Genomic DNA, 23,883 nt, shown 5'->3' on the forward strand with positions numbered 1-23,883 from the left:
TTTTGGTGACGTTTGTTCCTGCCAGGCCGCCGTGCGAATGTGGTTCCATTATCGGGGATGAAAGGCACCCCCGGGAGCCTCGAATCTTTGTGGAAATGCCCCAGCTGCTCGAGAGGCTCGCTGTGGCTCCATGGGCTCATCTCCGCTCCCGAGCCCCTCCAGCTCTAAGCCTGCTGCCCTGTTCCATCTTCTTGAGGCCTGTCCGGGCATCTGGGCCCTGCCTGTCGGGGCCAGCCGCGTCTCCTCTGTCTGAGGAGACAACAGCCTGGCCCAGCCCTCGGGTGTCCTGGCTCCAGGGCCTCTGTCTCCAGGGTGTTCCATCTCCTCACAGGTGAGCTTGGTCTCTGGACCTGGGCACCCACCCCTCTCACCCCAGGAAAGCCGTGCCTGCTTGCAGCTGTGGAAGGAAGGAGTCTGAGGGGCCTGGTGTGAGGGGTCACTGCCCGGGGCCTGGCCCTCCCGAGTCCAGAACCTTCCCTTCCCTCTTCTGTCCGGCTCAGGCCTGGGGTGGCTGTGCCTTGTCCCCATCAGAGCCCTCCTGAGATCGCAGGTTTCTGAGTAGGGCTGACATGTCACTGGCGATGCCGAGCTGTTTCGAGGGGGTCTGGGCAGGGAGCCGGGCAGACGGCACGGTACCCTTCCTGTCAGAGCAGCTCCCCACACATTCCCCCGTCTCACAGAGGAGAGACCGAGCCTCAGGGAGGCCGGGGGACCTGGGTGTGTGGCTCGGATGTGAGCCGGGAAGGCAGATGTCCGAGGTCTGCGGGGTGTCTCCCCAGAGACACCAGACCAAGGTATCTCCCCTTGGTCACCCTCAGGGACCAAGGCGCTGCTGCCCCGGTCAGGAAGCCACCTGTCCTTCCAGACGGGGTGCCCTCCAGGCCCCTGAGCCTCTCGGGCCCCACCACAACCCCGCTTGTCCTCAGGCTCCCTGGGGGACCCTGGCCTGGCATCCGGTGCAGCACCCGCTCAGGTGAGCTCTGCAGAAATGCTCGCCCCGAAGGGCTGGGCAGGAGCAACTCTGGAGAAACAGTGGGTGGAGGAGCTGGAGACTGGCATCCCCAGACCATCCCAGACTCGTCCCTGGACCCCTCCCAGCACCTCCCACGTGGAGAAGGTACGTTACCAGCTTGAAGATTTTGGAAAGAGTGCCCTGGGCGTCGTGCCCCTTGAGTCCCTTGTGAGCCGATTTGTAGTCAGATGCTCTGCCTCCATAGCCGAATCCTGGCTTCTGGCCCTCAGCCCCCTGCAAGAGAGGGTGAGGCTCGCGGTCTGTGCCCACAGCCCGCGGCCCGCCCCGGTCCATGTCCATCTGGTCTCAGTGGCTGCTCAGCCACAAACTGGGTGCCCGGCACCTCTGGCCGGGGGTGGGACCTTCCCTGTGGCTGTGGCCGCCGTTCTCCTGGCCGAGCGGGTCCCAGGGTGGATCAGCCAGAGTCACACACACATGCTCCAGAGTCTTTGCCCACACACGTCGGGGGAAGGGGCGCCTGGGCCATGCTGGAGAAGGGTGGGTGAGGCCGTGCCCCTGACAGGAGCCCAGGAGACAATGCCCGGCCCCAGGACTGTTCTGGCCATTGGCACAGACCCTTCACATCGGCTCCCCTGGGGCTCAGCAGCCTTCACACTTGGGGCATTGGGGGCTCACCCATTTTTAAAGGGCAAAGACACAATTCCCAACTCTCCAGCCTGGAGGGGCCGCAGGCCAGAACCAGCTCCCCTGGCTGCGCTGTGGGTGCCCTGAGTGTGGATGGACCAGGGTTATTCCTGGGGCTCTGGGCTGCGAGCTGGTGACTGTAGGGGGGGGGGGGGGCTGGGAAGCCACATCCCCAGGTGTGCACCTGGGCACAGTCCCAGGGCCGGCAACCGGGGTGGGTCTCAGCAACCCGGCTCCCTGGCTGTGTGACCTTGGGCAACTGTCGGAAGCTCTCTGAGCTTCAGTTTCCTCTTCTGTAACATGGAGATAATTGACAACCTGCTCTGAGACCAGAGCTTGTGGCTCTGAATTCTCAAGCTTGCTGTTGTTATGGGAGGGGGCTCCTCAGGCAGCCCCACCTCTGCCTCCAGCTTCTCTGGGGGGACCCCTCTCACTTCAGGGAAGATGGAGAAAGCTGGCTTCCTGCAGGTAGCAATGACACACAGTTACTGAAATGTAAAGGCGTGTGTCTCTGGGGCCAGTTTGCATTCCCGTAAGCTCCAGTTTCAAAGGGACCTTGCCCTGTGAGCATGAGAAGGGAGGGGGGCTCTGGGGCTCAGACACAGTGAGTGTCAGCGTCTTGGGGTGCATGCCTCTTGCACAGATCTTGTGCAACGGACAGGCTCTGGGATCTCACTTCACATTTTGCCAACAAGAAGCGGGACTCTCTTTGTCCGGGCCTCTCCTGAGAATTCTCCAAATGAAGTAAAACCATCTCTGATCAAGCTCTAGAGCCCTTGGCCTCAGCTTGTGGTCCTTTTCGGTTTCAGGAGGGTGTTGTGGGGCTTGGGAAGTGTGGAGTCCATCCCTCCGGTCCAGAGGTGCTGGAGGTGGGCTTCAAGGATCTTGCAGGCCAGCTCTCTTGTGTTTGGACTGGAGCTGGACCAGGGCCACCTGTCTAGGCCCCCACCCTCCCCCCGCCCCGCCCCAGCCATACTTCTGTGGGTTCCTTCACTTTCAGCCAGAAATAGACGCTGGGAATAGATGCTGGCCACTCAGAACGAGGCAGCCACTTTCACGTGAAAATCTGGTTTTAAGGGTTATTGAGTGCGTGAGTCTCGGGGACTACACGCAAGGGAGGCCTACTGCTGCCTTCGTATCCCACAGTTTCCACGGACACACTCCCTCCGTCATGGGCGCAGGGGCCAAGGACGGCTAAAGAGAGCCGATGAAGGATGGACCAGCATGGGAGAAAGCCGCGTGGTCCCACGTGAGCCTGTCATGCTCTGACTCTGCTGATTTTCTCCAGAATAAAGTGCTTCTGAGAATAAAATTCAAGAATTGGTTTTAAGATTGATAATCTGCTTAATTATTCTCCTTTCAAATTTGTGGTCACTTTTATCTTTGGACAACCTAAAATTTGCCAGAAAAACATACAACATAATTTAGAAAACTAGTGAGATTTTCAGGATCTCCAAGCGGAAGACAGTCATGCGGATCTCGGAAACCAATAGACCGGCTCGTGGAACACAGAGCAGAATTTTGCTTTGGAAAAAAGAGAAAATTAATGGATTAGTGGGAACAAAAATGGAGACATGGAGAGGCATGCAAAGGCATTCTATTAACTGCCGGGTTGGAAGGGCCTTAAACGACGGGAAGAAAGAAGGTCTCCTCCCCCCATCACTCCCAGTCATCAGCGGCTCTGCCCTGGTCCCGCATGCCTGGAAAGTTAAGAGGCAGGTTGAGCGGTCATTGAAGTAAGATTTCTGGGTCAGAAATGGATTTCATTCTTCAGTATCATCTTTTTCTCCTGCTGGCACAAGAAGTCCGTCATTAATTGGCTGTGACCGCTGGCCTGTGTCAGTTCTCTACATTATCAGCACTTTTCGCAAATTCATCAGATCAGAAAAAGGCTCACGTGTATCTGTATGAATGTCCCAGCAACATCTCAGTTCACACTGCAGTAATCATGTGTTGGAGCGGTTCCTGGAAGCTTCCTCTGCCTTTTCTCTGAGGGCGGATGCCACCCTCCCTCCCTCCTTCCTTCTTTTTAAAAAATGTACTTATTTTTTATTGAAGGATAATTGCTTTACAGTATTGTGTTGGTTTCTGCCAAGCATCAACATGAAGCAGTCCCTCTTCCTTCCTTCCGCTCCCTCCTGCCTCCATCTTCCCCTCTCTGTTTCCTCTTTTCTTTCTTCCTCCCTCTTCCCTTCCTTCTTTCTTTCTTTCTGTCTAAATTCATGCATTCATTTCTATGTTGCCTACTAACTGTGCATCAGTGAGATGTAGGCTCTGTGCTAGAGAGAGGACACTGGAGAATGTGTTTCTGTCTCCAAGACAGACACAGTTCCTGGCCTAGAGGTTAGTGGGTCTCCTTTTATTCTGGAATTTGATCAAGTAAAGACTGTATCTAACATTTACAAGTAAATACTGCTGTTTGATTGCTTAGTCATATCCAACTCTTTGAGACCCCATGGACTGTAGCCCACCAGGGTCCTCTGTCCATGGGGTTCTCCAGGCAAGAATAATGGAGTGGGTTGCCATGCCTTCCCCCAGGGGATCTTCTCGCCCCAAGGATCCAACCTGAGTCTCCTGTGGCTCCTGCATTGCAGGCAGGTTTTTACCACTGAACCACCAGGGAAGCCCTTACTGGAAGGTAATTTGGTTAAAGTACAGATCAGCATTAGAAGTTGGTGTAGACACCAAATTTTACTAGAAGCTGAACAAGTCAGCCCTTTAAAATTTTCATGGACACTTTGTTCTCAGAAATTCCTAAAAAGGTTTTTCTGGATGGCTCAATATCTAAGCTTTAGTTATTACTACATCAAAACCCAAACCAAAATCTTTTGGGTCACTTAGGTTATTATAAACTGAATAACTGAATTCAGCATCCTTTTGTCTTGTTAGCAGAATCTCTGTTTCTCAACAGAATGTCAACACCTGGAGGGGGTGGGGTTAGCTATTCCGACAGGTGCACAGGCAGACTTCAGGGACTGGACTTCCTCATCTGCCGTTTTGGAAGGAAGTCAGGAACTTTCTCAAAGACGGGGGTCCTTCTTCCCTGGGGAGAGTCCAGCAGAGTCTCCTAAGAGCCCCTCGGTGCGTGGTTCCCGGGGCGAGCAAACAGGAGCATGAGCTCAGCTAGAAAGAAGGGCCTGCTGCGGGGGAAGCAGCTGGGGCACAAGCCAGAAGGATGGAAGGAACGTGGACATGCGAGCCTCCGAGATGGGCGAGTGGCGCAGCTGAGAGGATGGGGAGGGGAGGCGAGGGGAGGGGAGGCGAGGGGAGGGCGGGGTGCGCGGCACCTACCCAGCTAAATCTGCTGAGGGACAGTCCTCGCCCCTGCGTGAGGAAGAGAAAGAGAAAGTGACACAGGGATCAGTGCAGGCACAGCGCTCTTTCATACAACAGGACATGCAGTCAGAACAGCACCGAGCTGAGGCAGGAAGTATGTTTTGTCAGATTCAGCGCATCCCTGCGCCGCCCCTGAGGACTTCCGATCCAGGCAGGGAGGGGACGGGAATGCTGTCTGCCCGGGGCCAAGCGCTTCTCAGCCCGTTTTAGGTCTACGTGGGCTCCACGTGGCAAAACATTTTGGGGGGAAATGAGGGAGCTCTGAGTCCAGCCCCCTGTCTGACCCATTTAGGGATTCCAGGGGTGTTAGGCGATGGCGACTCAGCACATTCAGAGCTCTTACCTTTCCTTGCGATGGAGGAGGTGTGCGAGGTGTCACCTGTAGAGACACGGGAGAATGGTGAGCTGGGGGTGGGTCCCTCCTTCACAGCGGCCCTGACCGCCTGGAGAGGGCCTCCTGTGGTCACCTGTCACCCCTGTGTTCACCCAGCTAGAGGGAGCTGCTTGCCGGGAGGGTCTGGCACCAATGGTATAAGAAGCCACCCACTCGGTCTCTGCCCAGGACCCTATTCTGCCCCAGGTGAGGGAGAAACATGGGATTTCAGGATCAAATCACCCAGTGGCACCCGGATCATCCAGAGCACTCGGAAAGTGTTTGGGAGGATGTGAAACACGCACAGGGCTCTGCGCTCAGCGGGGTGAGCCCTTGTGACCGGCACTCCGGTGACAGTCCCTGTCACACACTGATTGTCAGAGACCCTCTCTGGGGTCGGCAGTCAAGGGCCCCAGATACTAGGAGCCTGGAAAGGAAACCTTCAGGTGTGTGGTCCCTAAAGCCCCCATCAACATGAAAAAGGAGGTCTATAACTAGAGCCTGTGCTTTTGCGACTATTTTTTTAGAGCCAGTTCTAGGTTTCTAGAAAAATTGTACAGCAATTGCAAAGCATTGTCATGACCTACTGTCCTCTGCACAGCCCACCCCTGGATTCTGTGTGGTCCATTCATTACAACTGGTGAGCCAATCTATCACCGTCCGAGGGTTTTAACTGTGTCCCACGGGGATATTCTCAGACCCCTCCCCCCCCACAGACTAGAGCTGTCACCTGGGGATGTACTCAGACCCCTCGTGGATCAGAGCTTAGAGTCCCCGGGGATATACTCAGATCACTCCCTCCTGGATTGGAGCTGTGTCACCTGGGGACACACTTAGGCTCTCCTGGGAGGGGGCATGGTCGGGCACCCCTCATCCTTCCACGCTCCCACCCCCACCCCACAGCCCTCCACTCCCCCACCCCACGCCAACACTCACGATGTTCTTGAAGAAGTGCACTACGGGATTTTCATCTTGGGGCCGGCCGTGCTGCGCCTTCTGGGGCAGGGAGCCATAGTGGGTGGTTCTGGCTGCGTGGTGTCCATCCTGAAAGACAGGGGGAGACGTCTGGAAGGTCAGAGGAGATCTTATGGGGATCTCCTGAAAGCCACTGGGACAGTGAGCCGCAGCCTCGCGGATGCCTCCTCCATCCCCAGCTCAGGGCACGGTTCAGAAGGACTCTTCTTGCTCACGAGATGCTGTTGTCACCAAGTCTAGGGTGTGCTTCTCGGGCGTTTAGCGCGTTTAATGGGCTGAGTGTCGCTGCTGGGACTTGCATTCCTGTCTGGATTGTCACTGGTGTTACTGACACTAGTTACAGGGGCATGTTCCCACACGCATCACCATCAGTGTCTATGACTCTCTGCAGATGGTCCTCCCACCACCATCCACCAGGTCGGAAGCCCTGCAGTCATCCTGGCCTCTCTCTCTGCTCTATTTCCCCCTTTGGGTCCATTCACAACCCTTATAGGTTTTTCTTTAAAATAGTCTGTGCATTTAAAATAGTCTCCACCCCACGCTGACAGCAAAGCCGGAGACTGGGGCAGCCCTGCCCCAGATGCTCTGCATCTCCTGTCCTCACCTCCCCTCCCCACAACCACTCCCTGTGTCTGCTCACAAACTGGACCCCTTCTCTCCAACCCAGGGGGGCGGAAGGAGCAGCTGAGAGCTTACACCACACAGCATGTCCAGGCTTTCTCCACTTTCTGAGAACTTGTCTTGGCTGTGAGTGGTCCTTTGAATGCGGCGTCCACGTGCCCTCCAGTCCCCCTTCTGTGGCTCTGCGCCTTGCTCACTCCTCAGGTTCTAAGTCCCTCCTTCTGTGGGTCCTGCAGGGGCCCAGGCTTCCTGCTTCCCCAGCCTCTCCCCACTGTGCCCAGACCCCACCTCCCCAATGCCCCGGCCATGGGTTCTGCAGGCTGCAGTTCTCAGTTTCCCTCCGGGCAGGCTCAGCAAGTGATCTGTTTCTGTGCAGCTCAGTCAGTCTCCCTCAGAGGGTGGAGCCAGGCCTGGGGGTCATGAGCTGAGCCTCCCTCCCCCCATGGGACTGGGAGCTTCATGGTGTTCGGGTTCCCCCTGCAGGAAACCCAGGGAGTTGTGTTCTGCCAGGCGGCGCTTGTGGTAAAGAACCTGCCTGCCAGTGCAGAAGATGTAAGGGACTCAGGTTTGATCCCTGGGTCGGGAAGTTCCCCTGGAGAAGGAAATGGCAACCCACTCCAGTATCCTTGCCTGGGAAGTCCCATGGACAGAAGAGCCTGACAGGCTACGGTCCATGGGGTCGCAAAGAGCTGGACATGACTGAGCAACTCAGCACTCAAGCACATGGGCATGATGGTGTGGGTGGAGGCTGATGCAGTGGGCATTTGAATTGAAGATGTCGGCCACAGGGGCGAACTGGAGCATTTCAGCAACTGCTGAAACACCCCTGCCCTGCTGACTCTAACTTATCTGCTCTGTGGATGCTGCCAGAAAGCAAGTAATCTGGTTCTCCCTTGTGTTGTGCTGTCTGTCACCCAGGGCCAATCAGATTCCGTCACCGCTGGCCAACCCTACACATTCTTCTCCAGTGAAGGAGAATGTGAAACCAAGAATTAAAAAAGAAAACAGATGAGCTAGGAAACTGTTTAAGTTACTTGTGCATATGTGCTGAGTTGCTTCAGTCTTGTTCGACTCTTTGAGACCCCATGGACTGCAGCCCGCCAGGCTCCTCTGTTCATGGGATTCTCCAGGCAAGAATACTGGGGTGGGTTGCTGTGCCCGCCTCCAGGGGATCTTAAGTTACTCACTTCAAGAAAAATATCTTTTGTGTTTAGACACAAAAATATCTTTGTGTCTAAATATCCAATGTATCTGGCAAGTGAAGTTATTTATTAGGTAGCACCTTAATGGCCCAAAATAATTAAAACAGCTCAGAATTTTGCACAACTAATGCAAAATAATTTGGGGTAAGAAATGGCAGTCCACTCCAGTATTCTTGCCTGGAGAATTCCATGGACAGAGGAGCCTGGTGGGCTTTAGTCCATGCTGTCACAGAGAGTTGGACACAACTGAGCTAATGAATGCAGGCTTACTTTGGTGTTTATACACCACTTTTCTGCAGGATGTGTTGGAATTTTTGTCACAGAAACATTGTGTACTTCGATTGGCCCATTCTGTGATTAAACTAAGAAAGTTTCTTAAACTTTACAAAAAGGTTTTAAATAAATTTTCAGTAGTATCACGCAGATTTGATATTATTAAACTTATTTCTGCTGTGATGTAGTTAATGAAGTGCTGTGTGGACAATAACAATGTTTCACGCCTGACCCACACACACCAGTTTCTAACGCTGAAAGAGACAGAGAGTCTACTTTGGTGATTTTTATAGTGAGTGCACTGGAGAAGAAAACCTCCATGATATGAGGGTAGTCAATAAGTTTACAGACCTGACACTGTAAACATGATCCATAAAAGGAACAAAATTGATAAATTGGACCTGATCAATATTTACAACTTTTGCAAAGGTTATATTTAAGAGAATGAAAAGAAGCTACAGACTGAGAAAATATTTGTAATCACATATATGATGTGGGACTTGAAACCGCAGTATGTAAAGAACTCTAAAAAATCAATGGTAGAAAAGAACAAACAACCAGGTTTAGAAATTGGACAAAATGCTTGACTAAACACTTCATTGCAAAGGATGAGCAGAAGGCAAGGGAGCACATGAAGAGATGCCCAACATCATTAGCCATTAGTAAGATGTAAATCAAAGCCACCCAAAGACACCACTATCCACCTACTAGAATGGTTGAAGTAAAGAATACTGACAAGACTAAGTGTTGGCTAGGATGTAAAGCAACTGGACTTCACATGCATTTGTTGGTGGGAATGCAAAATGGTATCCTCACTCTGTAACACAATTTGAGTCTCTTATAAAGTTAACCATGCACTTACCATATGACTCAGCAATCCCACTTCCTGCTTTGAATGATAAAAGAAAAGTTACATGGTTTTGGAAGTCATTTTTATAATTAATGTATTCGTCTCTGCTCTTTTGATGGAAGTAATTTAAATCTTAAAACTTACAATCACACAAAACTTGCCCAATAATGTTTATAGCAGCTCAGTTCATAATCACTAACTCTGTAAATGACCCAAGTGTTCCTCACTGAGTGAGGTGATAGACTGTAGTATGTCCATGTGAAGCAATACCGCGCAGCAGTAAGAAGGAGCAGATTTTGATACACTTGACAACTCAGAAGCATCTCCAAGGCATTGTGCTCGGTGAAAGAAGACATTCCAAAAAGCCTGCATACTGTACGATCTCACTCAGACATGACAGGCTTCAAAAGACCGCACTACGAGGAGGGTGAGGAGAGCAGGGGTTGGCCGGGGTCAGGGATGGGGAGGGGAGGTGTGGTGAGAACTGGAAGGGAGGTTTGGGGGCGATGCATCCCTATGGTGGTGGCAGCCATGTGCGTGTGAGAATTCACAGACCTGCACACCATAAACAAGCCAGTCTCACTGTGTGTGGTCCCATCACTTCACGGAAAATAGATGCGGAAACAATGGAAACAGTGAGAGACTTTATTTTCTTGGGCTCCAAAATCACTATGGATGGTGACTGCAGCCATGAAATTAAAAGACGCTTGCTCCTTGGAAGAAAAGTTATGACCAACCTAAGCAGCATATTAAAAAGCAGAGACATTATTTTGCCGACAAAGGTCCATCTAGTCAAAGCTATGGTTTTTCCTGTGGTCATGTATGGATGTGAGAGTTGGACTATAAAGAAAGCTGAGTGCTGAAGAATTGATGCTTTTGCACTGTGGTGTTGGAGAAGACTCTTGAGAGTCCCTTGGACTGCAAGGAGGTCAAACCAGTCCATCCTAAAAGAAATCTGTCCTGAATATTCATTGGAAGGCTTGATGCTGAAGCTGAAACTCCAATACTTTGACCACCTTATACGAAGAACTGATCCCTTGGAAAATACCCTGATGCTGGGAAAGATTGAGGACAGGAGGAGAAGGGGATGACAGAGGATGAGATGTGTGGATGGCATCACTGACTCAATGGACACAAGTTTGAGTAAACTCCGGGAGTTCATGGTGGGCAGGGAGGCCTGGCATGCTACAGTCCACGGGATTGCAAAGAGTCAGACGTGACTGAACTGAACTGAACTGAACCCGTCAGAGTAGCAGCTGAGGGAAGCAAGCCGGTTTTCCAGAGGGGTTTCTGTATCCGGTGTTTGTTTGCTGAGACCCTGGCCTAGTCCTGACCCTGTTTACGCATCACTAGAAGGTTCTGTGGTGAGCACAGGAAGAAGCACTAAGAACTCGCCTGGTTGCTGGCAATGACGCCCTCACGCAGGGGTGGGGAGGGGCCTGCAGTGTCTGAGTCACCTTTACATTTTAAAAAAAATTTTGGTAAACCATGCTTAACATGAACCAGAGATCAAATTGCCAACATCCATTGGATCACTGAAAAAGCAAGAGAGTTCCAGAAAATATCTATTTCTGCTTTATTGACTATGCCAAAGCCTTTGACTGTGTGGATTACAATAAACTGTGGAAAATTCTGAAAGAGATGGGAATACCAGACCACCTGACCTGCCTCCTGAGAAATCTGTATGCAGGTCAGGAAGCAACAGTTAGAACTGGACATGGAACAACAGACTGGTTCCAAAAAGGAAAAGGAGTACATCAAGTCTGTATATTGTCACCCTGCTTATTTAACTTATATGTAGAATACATCATGAGATACGCTGGGCTGGAGGAAGCACAGGCTGGAATCAAGATTGCCGGGAGAAATATCAATAACCTCAGATATGCAGAAGACACCACCCTTATGGCAGAAAGTGAAGAGGAACTAAAGAGCCTCTTGATGAAGGTGAAAGAAGAGAGTGAAAAAGTTGGCTTAAAGCTCAACATTCAGAAAACTAAGATCATGGCATCCAGTCTCATCACTTCATGGCAAATAGATGGGGAAACAGTGGAAACAGTGGCCGACTTTATTTTGGGGGCTCCAAAATCACTGCAGATGGTGACTGCAGCCATGAAATTAAAAGACTCTTACTCCTTGGAAGGAAAGTTATGACCAACCTAGACAGCATATTAAAAAGCAGAGACATTACTTTGTCAACAAAGGTCTGCTTAATCAAGGCTATGGTTTTTCCAGTGGTCATGTATGGATGTGAGAGTTGGCCTATAAAGAAAGCCAAGTGCCGAAGAATTGATGCTTTTGAACTGTGGTGTTGGAGAAGACTCTTGAGGGTCCCTTGGACTGCAGGGAGGTCCAACCAGTCCATCCTAAAGGATATCAGCCCTGGGTGTTCATTGGAAGGACTGATGCTGAAGCTGAAACTCCAATACTTTGGCCACCTGATGCGAAGAGCTGACTCACTTGAAAAGACCCTGATGCTGGGAAAGACTGAGGGCAGGAAGAGAAGGGGACGACAGAGGATGAGATGGCTGGATGGCATCACTGACTTGATGGACATGAGTTTGAGTAAACTCTGGGAGATGGTGATGGACAGGGAGGCCTGGCGTGTTGCGGTTCATGGGGTCGCAAAGAGTTGGACACGACTGAGCGACTGAACTGAACTGACCTAACATGAAACCTACCATTTTGTCATTTTTAATTGCACATTTTGGTGGCATTAAGTACATGTGCGATGTTGTGTATCCATCACAGCATACAGCTCCAACCCTTTCCCATGTTCCCAAACCAATGCTGCACCCAGCAGACACCGGGTCCCATCACCGGTCCTGGCCTCCTGGAAAGCTCCACCCTATGCCCCCTGTGACTGACTGCGCCAGGGACCCCTGACCAGTGGGGTCACACAGTGCTTGTCCTGTGGGGACTGGCTCCTTTCTGCCATGCCATGGCTTCCGTCCGAACCTCCTTCCTGCTCAAATGCCATCCCTGGGGCCCGTGTAAACTGCGTTCTGTTCACTCATCGCCTCTGACCGGCACGCGGTTGTTTCCAGCCTGGCCGGGTGCGGCCCCCGCAGTGCTGGCAGCTCTGGGGGTGCGGCCCAGCCTCTATCCCCCATGGCCTGAAGAGCACCACTGACTCTGCGTGAGCCGGGCAGCTGAGACCCCGAGGCCGCACTGAGGGCCCGCCTGTGCTAGGGAAAGGGGCTCATGTCCAGCCCAGGGGCGCTGTGCGGGGAGGCTCTGGCCAGGCCACCGGCAGTCAGTCTGTGCCATCGGCGGTCAGTGCGCAGTCAGGGCAGGGCCGGCCCTTGTCATCCAGGCAGGCAGGAGCCCCTGGCGGTACTGGAGGCGTGCTTTAAAGGCAGCTGGGTTTGGCTTGTTAGATTTCACAATTTGCGGGGAGCGGGTACTGCTTTCCTTATGCCTCATGGTAAACAAGGGGGTCTGTTTCTGTCCTGCGGGAGGACGGGAGGGGAGGCCAGGGAGTAGGCAAGACGGCGGGGCTGTCCGGGCGCCCAGGGGGCTCCGCAGCCTTACAGCCCCGCAGGGATGCGAGGGCACGGCCTGGCTGCTGATGCCCCGCAGTCTCAGCCGGTCCTCTGACCCCACCTCTGCCTCCACCCTGGGGACCCCAGCCTCTGCCTCTGAGCTTGTGGTGCACACATATCCCCCTCGGGAGACCCCTGGACTCGGCTCCTGACTCAGGATGGGTTAGTCACTCCCTGATGGGTGAACATTCCTCCTCTCTGCTCAGAAAGCAGAGAAAAGCCAGAAACACTCACACTTTCAGTTATTTGCCAGAACTGGCGTCTCTTTGTCCACAGCTGTCTTGCTTTCTGATGCAAGGAACCGACTCACTGGGAAAGACCTGATGCTGGGAAAGATCGAAGGCGGGAGGAGAAAGGGACGACAGAGGAGGAGATGGTTGGATGGCACCACCGACTTAATAGACATGAGTTTGAGTAAACTCTGGGAGTCGATGATAGACAGGGAGGCCTGGTGTGCTACAGTCCATGGGCTTGAAAACAGCCGGACACGACTGAACTGAACTGAACTGATCCTGCTCCAAGTAGCTCGTTCACTTTGCCGGCGATGGAAAGGCAAATGAGGAACTTGAAGGGCTATCCTACCATAAAATAAGAGCTGGGCCAGGGCGGAGGAGGTGGGGAGGGGCAAGCGGCAGTCACCCCCGACCCTGAGAGATCAGAAAAGGAAAAAGGGCCACAGATGGGGACCCCACCCCACACCACACTAGTCTACAGTTAGGATGTCAACACATCCTCTCCAAAGTACACGGAGCTGAATATTTGGGAAATGAAGTTAGAAAATTAGTCCTGCTTTTAAAAAATGAAAGCTTCAGTTGTTCAGAAAAATAGCACTTATTACAGAGGGATTTCAAATAAAGTAGAGAAGTTTGTAGAAGAAATCCTACCACTCAGGGCTGTGCTTTGTTCACACGCTGACGAACCACAGGCAGCCCTGGCCTTCTGTGCACAGGATGATGTGAGTCGTGCAGGTCCTTGGCAGTGATCACAGCACACCCAGGGTTACATGCCACTGACATGTTACTCTTTCTCGATGTAACCATTAACAAAACAACAACAAACTTCTTGGTTGGCAAATAAAATAATATCATGCTGAAAATCTAAATGCTATGGAAGGAAAGGCATGGGATAAAGGACAGCCGGTCATTAATGTTTAACATAAATTGCTTTTTCCATTAGCCTGTTTGAAAAATTATGGTTTGTCCCCCCCCCAACTTGTGATAATGTGTGCTTCACCAGCAGGGGGAGCGCGTGCACTTGGCTTGCCAGTCCCATCTCCAGACACCATGAAGGATTTTTCACTATTTTCCAATGTGCTCAAACTTGCAAGTAATAACAGGAGATTAGTTTTCACCTGACACAGTGAAGATCAATGGTCATCAGATTGGGTAAAGATTCTTCCCTCGACTCTGACGGCTATTTTATGAAAATAGGGTCGAGGCATTTGTCTGCATCATCATTTGCATTTGGATTTGATTAGGGACGAAGGGATAGAATTGTTCCCTCAGAAGAAAATGCTGCAGCTTGAAAAAATGAACACTCACTGTGTCTGGGGTTTGTGCTCAGGGGAAAACAGAGTCCTAGAGCTTGCTTCAGTTCTTGTCTGCAAGAAGAATTTAAAATATTTCCTGAAGAATTGATTCTTTTAAATTGTGCTGCTGAAGAAGACTCTTGAGAGTCCCTTGGACAGCAAGGAGACCAAACCAGTCAATTCTAAAAGAAATTAACCCTGAATACTCATTGGAAGGACTGATGCTGAAGCTGAAGCTCCAATATTTTGGCCACCTGATGCAAAGAGCTGACTCATTGGAAAAGACCCTGATGCTGGGAAAGATTGAGGGCAGGAGGAGAAGGGGATGACAGAGGATGAGATGGTTGGATGACATTATCAACTCAGTGTACATGAGTTTGAACAAATTCCAGGAGATGGTGAAGGATAGGGAAGCCTGGCATGCTGCAGTCCATGGGGTCACAAAGAGCTGGACATGACTGAGCGACTGAACAACAGTAACAGCCTGGATCCACCATTAGAATGCCAGCGGCGGAAATTTGAGTGAATCTTGGGTCTGGGACATCTCTCCCCTCTGCGTCCACCCTGCTTGAGCTGTGCACCCTAGACGCAGTCAAACCAGTCAATCCTGAGGACAACTGGACCCTCGAGCCTGGCTCCCTCCCCTCTCTCTGCCCAGGCTTCAGTGCGCTGGCCTCTCTTCTCAGGATGGGTGACACTGGCTGGGTGCCGAGGAGGGGCCAGGAGAGTAGTGATAAGCGCCAGGCGCACAGGCGTCTGAGGACCGCCCAGATGCAGACTCACAGCTTGGAGTGGTCACACAGGAGAGACGAGCCTTCAGAGGCCCCGCTCTCTGCCTGGTGCTCTCTCCTCGGCGCCCAAGGCTCCGACCTGCGGTGTGTAGCGAGGGGAGCACGGGTTTCACCCTCACAAGTGAGCACCGGCTTCCCTGTGAGAGGCGCTTCAGTTCCTGCGCTTGTCCTTTCTTTCGCTGCGCGCTGGCGGTGGGGAGCTCGGCCGTTCAGTCACAGCGCGTCTGGTGGCGCGTGGCGGTGACACCCGCTCCATCTTTTCTGCATCGTGGGCCCTGTGTGCGGCTGCTGCTTGGAAACTGCTGCCCTTTGCACAACGTGAAATCGGGCACTTTCATGGAGGTCACCAGTGCAGGTGCCCCCGTGCCAGGCTGCCTCACCCACCATCTGCGGGGCCGCTGTGATGGGTGCCTCCAAGGCGCCCCGGGTCTGCCCGTCAGCAAGCACCTAACCCTGTGACGGGGACCTTACGGTGACCCGGGCTCACGTCCCGCAGCCCGCCTCACTCAGGGACAGGTCGAGGCGCCGTGCAGAAGGATGCAGCCTGACGTGACCTCTCTGTGGATCAGCCTCAGACGTGACCAGATGGTTGTCCAGTGGCTGAAAGCAGGACTGTTTTCTTTCTGGCACTTTCTTAGTCAAGTCGATCCTGTGAATTCTAGGAATGCATGCTTCTCTCTGTGTCCCCAGACAGAGCCAATATAAAAAAGGAGCAAGGAAAGCGGTTCCATCGTGTTTTACAGGGTGTACGTGTGGTTGTGTCCACCCCATTTTACAAATGTGGACATGGCTACTTGAAGGGGCTGTTTGAAGTGGTGAAAAGCATCCAAGGAAGCAGATGTCCAACAAACACACAGCTTGGTGTTTCAATTTACAGGTTGAATCTGGTAGAATTCCACTTGCATTCACAGAGCGGCATTAAGGATACATAAGGAAACATAAGGATACATAAGGTAGATGGTTCCACCAGTGGTCTAGAGAGTGAAGGAATTTGCCTTTTGCTTTTTTCAAACTGCAGTTTGCATTTTGAATTTTCCAAAATAAAAACCTTTGGCTTTATGGCACCCCAGGAAGCCCAGATTCATCAGCTCGTCTCTTTCACCTGTTCGGAACCACATGCTCCAACATTGTGGGTGTCTTCCTGAACTGCCCACGATAAGGAGAACAGTAGAGTGAGACTTGGGATCAGGGAGAGAGTTGCTTCTTGGGAAAGTGTTAAGAAAACTAAAAATGCTTCTTCCACATTGTCGTCTTTATATTTGAAAACCAGGAAATGTAGTCACGGTGGAATAGCTTTTCTTTTCCTTCCCTTTTCCTCTTGCCTCACACTTCTCTGGGCGGTTTATAAAACTCCCCCAGAAATCTTGTTTTGGTGACTGAAGGGAGTGGAGGACTTAAGGAAGTCCTCCTCAAGGACTTTCTGAAAAAGCAGCTTTGTGAACATCTTGTGCTGAAAGACTCTGATCTGCAGCTGTCCCGTCTCTCGGCCCGTCTTTGGAAGGCAGGGTTGTGGCAGATACGTACCTCTGTGGCATCTGGCTTTGAGCTAGCTGCCGGTAAAATATTATCTCTGAGAGCATGTGAACTGAAGGTCACAGCCTGCAGAAGAGATAATACATCTGCTGGAAAATGTCGGAGCTGCAATGTGCCCCCTTTCAGAGCTGGCCCCAATGACCACGGCGTGTTTTTGCTCCAATACCCTGACCCTGCGATGCTCCAGCTGTTCCCAGAAACCCCTGGACAATGAGGCCGATCTTGTTTATGTAAGTTTTTCAGAGGAAGTGATTGCTCCACTTCTGGTCAACCAGCCCCCCGGTACGCCTCAGGGGAGGCGTTAGATGCTTTCTTGCTGCATTTCGATTGTGCAATCTGGGGAGAGGATTCTTGTCAGTCTGAATGATCCATGCGGTCTGCCTGCCCCTGCGTTTTCACCCTCGGCAAGTTTAAGAATATGTTTGCTCCTGAATCATCAACTCGATGGAGTTTAATTAAAGCAGTGGACTCTCTCTTTCTTAAAGCAGTGGACTCTCTGGCCTTAGAGAAAACCGTGCCGTCTCAGCAGTGGGCTTTTCTCAGTTGCAGGAGGAGCCCAGGCAGCGCTTAGGTTTAGGCGGAGATTTTAGGTGGCCTGTTGCCTGTTCTCATGACAGTTTCTTCTTGGCCATTAGACAGTGGGGAGGCCGACAGGTGGTCTGTCTTTGTGGGAGTTGTTCCTTGGGCTGAGATAGGAGGGCCTGGCTTCCAAGCTGGAGAGTTTCTACTCTCAGCAAGTCCTGAAGCTGAAGGCAGGGGGGGCACATCAGCCTGTTTCCCTCTGCGATGTTTCCCTGAAATGAGGGAATCAAAGCCTCCGGCCTCTTCTGGACCAAATTCTTTGCCTCCGTCGATGGCCATGCAAGGACTGGACTAGAGGCCTCTGGGCAAGGACGGAATGAAATCTCCAGGCTGTGGGTATGAGGTCACCCTGGAGGGAAGTCGGTGTCACACGTCACAGTCTATGTGTCCACTGGCTCGGTGAACACGCAGTGGCTGCTTGGCTTCTGACGGGGGCTTAACCTCAGGTGGAGGCCTTCCAGCCTGGCCTCACCCCAGGGAGTGGACCGGGAGGTGGAGGAGGTGGCCATGTAGGGGGTCCTGGCCGGAGCTGGGAGCTGCTATCAGGTCCATGAGGATGTTGCCCATGGTTGTGATTTCTACCCGCAGCTCCGCCATCTCATACCACCTGATATGTAGCTGCCCAGGGCCTTCCTGCCCAGCAGCCTCCGGGAGGGTCCCTCTGCCATGCCTGGGCCACCCTCACTGTCCCGGGAGCCAGATCTCATTCCCATCTCGGGCAGTGCTGGGGAGCTCATGGTCCCCAGAGGAGGGGCTCAGCGCTGCTTCTCAAACAGGGCGGCGGGCTAGTGCTGACAACGACGCTCCTGAACGTGGGTGCGCAAGCATCCTTGTCTCCTGTCCACGGGAGGCAGGGCTGGAAGTTGGCCTTAACTGCTCCAACTTTTCTCTTTGCTCCCATTTTGGAAGACCTCAGTGTGTCTATAGTACGCACGTGACTTCCTAGCGTAAAGATCCAGCTAACGCCTTGGTAGCGGCGTAAACCAAACAGCCTCCCAGGACACCTTTCCTTGGCTTAGAACTCAATCGTCTCCTTACGCAGAACGACAGCGGGTGGTGTGACGGATACACAGTCTGGAAGGCTTATTTTGGGAGGAAAACCCAAGTTGCAACATGCTTTCCTGAAACTGAAGGCCACGGGCCCCTGGGCAGCCGTGCTGGGAGGCGGCCCCTCAGGGTGGGGAGCGTGGACTAGACCCCAGGCACGACCCCGGCCCGAGCCCTGGAGAGGGCCAGCCCCAGGACAGCCAGATGGCCTGCCCCAAGTCAGCATGGCCCCCAGGGAGCTCGATCTGCTCTGGGTCCCCACGGCCAGACCGTCAGGGCCTGTCAAAACCATCCAACTCTGGTCCGAGCCATTTCTTTGGAAATGAGGAAGAAATCGCTTCAGAAAACCTGGAGACTGAGTACAAGGGAAGTGTCTGGAAGGCTTTCCGTGCGAGCACAATGCCTGGGGCTGGGGGCTGACAGACTGAGGTCTGTCCCCTGAGCAGAACAAGGTCGTATAAGCCGCAGGCACGCGGAGTCGCCCCCGAGCACCTGCCTCAGGGCTGGAGGGGCTGTGCTGCTCACGGGGTAACGAAAGGGCCCTGAGACGGGAGGAAATGGCCGTGGGTCGGTCCCCACAGAGACGCTCACAGTCCCCGACTCTGACTCTCCGGTTGAGATGCCGAGGCCCGAGGGGAGCTCAGGGGCTGCAGCCAGAGCTGGGCTGTGGGGAGGGCTCGTGGGGCCCCTGGGGAGGGGTCTGCTGCACCCGTGATGCACCTGGTTTACCGGCACCAGGGCGGTGCCCCCGTTTCCCTCCATCAGCCCGGGGTCCCGGGGTCCCGGGCGTCAGCAGGACAGATGGCTGTTTCTGACGTTGCTGCCAGTGGCTGGGGAGGGAGGCTCAGAGCAGACACTCGCAGGTGGAGGGTGAGAGCAGACCCTCAGCACGTGCTTCCATGCACACTCAGTGCTTTTCCAGGCGCTAGGAGTCTGACTTCACAAGCCCCAGCCCCTGGGACGGTTGGTGCAAGTTCCGAGTGGGGAGGGCAGCTCTGGACAGGCCTCTGGGTGCTCCTCCACTCCTCAGGTGGGTGGCCCCACAGTGGTCTCTGCAGGCTGTGAGGGGCAGGCGGGGGCTTAAGGAAGCTGGTAAGAGCAGCTGCCGGGCATGGGAGAGGGGCGTGCTTGGCTCTGCCTGCGTCTCCAGGCCTGGACGTGCAGGTGCGGGTGGGACAGGGCCGGGGCCAGGCACGGCTCCCTGCTGCCCGCTCCGGGAGCCCTTCCGCCTCCTTAGTCCAAACGACCTCTGGGTGATGGGGCTTTTGGAGGCCCAGCATGTGGGGCCAGGAGACCTGATGGGGGGCCGGGAGGAGGAGGCCCCGTGTCCCCCACGGAGTCGTCTTCTGTGCTGTGTGTGCACCTGCTCCTCGTTTGTCCTTGGAGCCTGTGCTTTTCCGACTCATCTTGGGTCAGCTCCTGCGTGGACTTGGGCTCCCCGCCACCTTCAGGTCAGCCCTCGAGTCAGGCTGGGGTGGAAATAAGAGAAGCGATGCGTCTTCTGGAATCGAAGGGTTCCTCGTGGGAGCCCCATTCTGGAAGGGCCTCCAAGGCACTGAGCTGGCTTGTTTCTTGACAAACAGCGAGTGGGGGTTTCTCATCCTTCCTGCAGAGTTTGTGCAGAGACAGACAGAAGGTGGAATGTTCCGGAAGATCTGGGTGCAGACTGTCAGTCTGGCATTGCTCACCAGCTGAGTTTCTGAGCCTCGGGGGGAGGATGAGGAACGTTTCGGTACTGAGTTGCTGGGCCTGGCACCACGGCTCCCAGCGTGGCCGCAGTGGGCAGCCCTGTCTCCTCCAAGCTTTATTTCACGGCCCTTTCTTGTATCTGAAAACCATTTAGTGCCACTGGGCGCTTTGGCCCTTTCCCCTGACTGGTGCTGTTTTCTCTCAAATAAACATAGCCTCTTTCTTTTTTAAGTCCAGAAAGTAATTGCTATATTAATGTTTTTTAAGGGAATAAAGAAAAGTCAGTAAACCTTTGGGTTTTTTAAAATTTGATCTAACCTCTTTCTTGAAATAATGAAGAATTTGACGTGCCGGGGGAGACATAGTGAAGACACGGCAAAGGCAGAGGCCTGTCACTGGAGGCCCCAAGGCTCAGCCCCAGGGCTGTGTCTGCAGAGCCCGGGGATGGCGCCCCCTGCAGGTGTCGGAGCATGCATCTCTGTCCGGCTTGTACACATGGGCCGAGTGCATCTAGCAAGAAGATGTGGAGGGCGGGCCTGCTGCCTTTGTTCCACCAAAAGAGAAAAGCCAAACGCTGCTGAAAGTTTCTGTTTATCCCCTGAACACCGAAGCCCTGGCTTCTCGCCCCCCAGGGCTCTGTGCTGGGTCTGGGATTTCTGGCAAAGTCTCTGCCTGTTGGCGGAGTGTGTCTGCTTGCTGATGGTGACGTGACCCGTGGAGGTGAGGGCAGGGCTCCAGGTGGCTTCAGGGCTCAGGGTGCAAAGAGGTCCTTGTCTGCCCCCACATCCCTGCCGCAGGGTGACTGTGTACCTCAGCCCCCATGCCCTCGCCCCAGGAAGGAGTTTGGGGCCAGCCTTGGCTTCCTCCTGGCCGAGTCTGAACCAGCTGATGCCCAAGAGCTGCAGAGAACATGTGCCTCCAGGGGGCTGGGCCCAAACTGCCTTCCTGGGGGCGGGGATGCTGCTTTGAGGCGCCACTGAGGGGGCTCTCTGTGCAGTGAGCATGGCGACCACGCCTGAAACACGGTTCCCCTTCCTCCAGGGGTGGCACCCCTCAAACTCCCTGCAGCCTGGAGTGGAGGTTCCATTCACCCCCGGGGGTTTGATAACAGTGACTCCCACATAGCCTGCAGCCCAGTGTCTGCCCAGGGGCCTAGCGCCTCTGAGCCTCCTGTCCTGGGCCTCCGCGGCCACCCTGCCAGCCTTCTTGGACAGGCTTTCTGGAGCTGTCTCTCGGGCACGCCTGCTCCTCCTCTGGGGCTTGCCGGGTCTGGGGTCCCGTGGTCCCACCATCACATGGGGTGACAACCTGTCTTCTGGCTCTGGGGTCTCAGCAGTGGGCGCCTGTCCCACATGCCTCCTCCCCACTCCTGCCCCTCCCCTGTGCATTTGTAGAGGGTCCCTGAGCCCCCACCCGGCGTCCTGCTCCAGCACCAGGCGTCCTCCTCCCGTGTCATCCCAGGGCGGAGAGCCCGGTGCCGGGACATGGTGCCTGCTGGGACCTGCAGGCTGGCAGTGGGTGGGGCCCCCGGGAGCGGGTCTGAGCCAGATGGCACCCCGCGCCTCCCCAGGGTCACCCCAAAGTCCCTGTGCCCCCCATCCTGCGCTCTGAGGGTCAGCTGAGAAGAGAACCGACCACAGGCTCCTCCTCTGCCCAAGGATGCTCACTGGGCTCGTGCCTGGAAGGGCTCATCCACCTGGCATTTGCTGCGCATGCAGTCTGTTAGGTGCTGGTTCTTACAGCAGATGGGCCACAGTCACAGGCCGCCCCAGGCTGGGCCAGGCCTGCCGCGGGCGTCTCCCGGCCCACAGGCGCCCGCGGCCCTGCAGGGCGCCCACCCAGAATCGAGGCCCCGCCTCCCTCGCGAGGCCCCTCCTCTCGGTCTCCGCGCGTCCCCAGGAGCCGCCCTGTGGGTGAGACCTGCGTGCCTCTCCGAGGCTCCGGGGCGGCAGCCAGCTGGCCATGTGGCCGCGGGCGGGGAGGAGCCGTCTTACCTGGTACATGTTGCACAGCCCGGGCGGGCTGCGGGCCTGGGAGCCCGGGGGGCTCTTGCTCTGCCTGAGCCACGGGACCTGCCAGAGGGACAGAGTGGCGCCTGAGTTCGCGTGGGCCCGGGGCCGGGCCCCACGTCCTCCAGCGGCGTGCTCCTGACCGCGGCGCAGACCCGGGCGGGGAGGAGGGCTGGAGGGGGTGAGGATGGGAGGAAGAGGCCTGGTGAGAGGATGGGAGGCGGGCCAGCCGGGGGCTGGGTGTCCGGGGGCACGCGGAGCGAGAAGACAGAAGGGGGTGGCCCCCCGAGGACCGACAGGACCACAGACAGACCGGAGGAGAGGGAGGCTCAGGGGAGCGTTCTGCCCTAGCACCTGCTCTGTAGCTAGCTTTGTGGCCACCTTCTCTTAAACAGGCTGCTGGCACCAGACTCATGGGATTTCCAAGACAGCTCCAGGCCAAGAGCTGAAATGGCCTTTCCAAGTTCGCAGAGGAATGGATTTGACACGCTGCTGAGTTTTACTTTATTATTCTTTTCCTTTCAGAGTGAGCGTGTTAGCTTCTGCCTGGGACTGACATGTCTTTTCCGCTCTGTGGGGGTCACCGTGACTGTCACGCTGGACCCTCTCGGTTTGCTCCAGAGTGAACGGAGGTCATCGTAAGGGCAACAGAGTGTCCCTCCGGCAGACCACTTGCATATTCTTCTCTGCTGTTGGTGACATTTAGGAGCCTAATATTAATAGGAACTTAATAGTCCTTCGTGAGTTATGACTCAATGTAAACTTTGTTATAAATCTTCCTCAATGGTATTTGCTCTGAGTGCATTTTTCCTATTCTATTACCTATGAGACAGTAGCCGAATTGAGCAGCTTTGAGGGATGTGATAGGACTAAGGACAGGGCCTGCAGGAAGGGCCTCTGATGGCGATGGCAAAATGGTGAGAGAGAGAGAGAAAAACAGAGAGACAGCGGATGCCTTACAGAGGTCAAGAGATGAAGTCAGTGTAATAGATGTCAAGAGATGTCTTATACTGACGACAGATGAAATGGATTTTTTAAAATGACGTGAATAGCTGGTTATGCACAGAAATAAGCGATAGTTGTGACACGGGGAAGCGCTATGGTGTTCTAGAAATATCATTGCAAAGTGAACAGAGTAGAATTCCCAGAGGCAAGTCCGTGGTGAGCCTGTGCTTGGCTGGGTACCTCGTGTTCAGTTTTTTGCACAGGTGAGAGGCATGCTCTGTGCTAGCAAGCAGTGCGGGGCGCTGGGTGCTTAACAAGTGAGACACCGGGTGTCTGTTTAGAAGCGCGCCTCGGTGGGTGAGTGGGAGGGTCCTCTGCCTCTCTGCGGCGTGGCTGCTCCCACCGAGGGTGAGACCCTCCAGAATGGCCCGTGGACAAGTCAATGCTGGCACCTGGTCCACAGACAAAGGGAACTTTCTGGTCCTCTGTTTCAGACTGCATCCCTTCTCCATGATGATTTTGTCTCTGCAGCAATTTTGGGCAGCTCTGGGGGCTGTGGTGAGTCCCCCACTGCCATGCCTGGACTCCTGGGTGTTGGTCACAGAGCCTGGGACTGGCCCGAGGCTCTGAGACGGGGCGGCCCCCTGGGTGACCCCCCAGTGACCGGCCCCTCCCGCAGCAGCAGGAGGGACAATGATAGCTGAGGAGGGTTCTCCGCCTCGTGTCCAGATACACTCAGGGTCAAGGGGAGGTTATCTCCAGCAGAAGAAGTGGGGGCGCAAGCCTGGGTAGGAGGAGAAGAGGCAGGAGAAGAGCCTGGGTAGAAGGAAGGTGTCACGTGTCACGTGTCACCCCTCCCCGCCTTTTACTGCTTTTAATGAAGCAGGATGATTTCTGGGCACTTCAAAGTGTGCTGACGTCCGTGATGGA

The 23,883-nt window shown here is 54.3% G+C and overlaps 1 protein-coding gene across 4 annotated transcripts in view; it reads right to left on the reverse strand.

The window, feature by feature from the left end:
* MBP (myelin basic protein) overlaps positions 1 to 23,883 on the reverse strand; it is a 101,548-nt gene that overhangs the window by 4,756 nt on the left and 72,909 nt on the right. The window contains exons 3-7 of one of the 4 annotated variants that reach the window (XM_070453001.1): positions 21,994 to 22,071; positions 6,303 to 6,410; positions 5,337 to 5,372; positions 4,949 to 4,981; positions 1,127 to 1,246 (exon numbers count right to left, since the gene is read on the reverse strand). In XM_070453001.1, the coding sequence (XP_070309102.1) occupies positions 1,127 to 1,246; positions 4,949 to 4,981; positions 5,337 to 5,372; positions 6,303 to 6,410; positions 21,994 to 22,071 (375 nt within the window). The remainder of the gene's footprint in view (positions 1 to 1,126; positions 1,247 to 4,948; positions 4,982 to 5,336; positions 5,373 to 6,302; positions 6,411 to 21,993; positions 22,072 to 23,883) is intronic. The other 3 variants (XM_070452999.1, XM_070452998.1, XM_070453000.1) reach the window with 3 other exon arrangements.

The sequence above is a fragment of the Odocoileus virginianus genome, chromosome 22 (genome assembly GCF_023699985.2).
Source record: "Odocoileus virginianus isolate 20LAN1187 ecotype Illinois chromosome 22, Ovbor_1.2, whole genome shotgun sequence".
Classification (NCBI taxonomy): domain Eukaryota; kingdom Metazoa; phylum Chordata; class Mammalia; order Artiodactyla; family Cervidae; genus Odocoileus; species Odocoileus virginianus.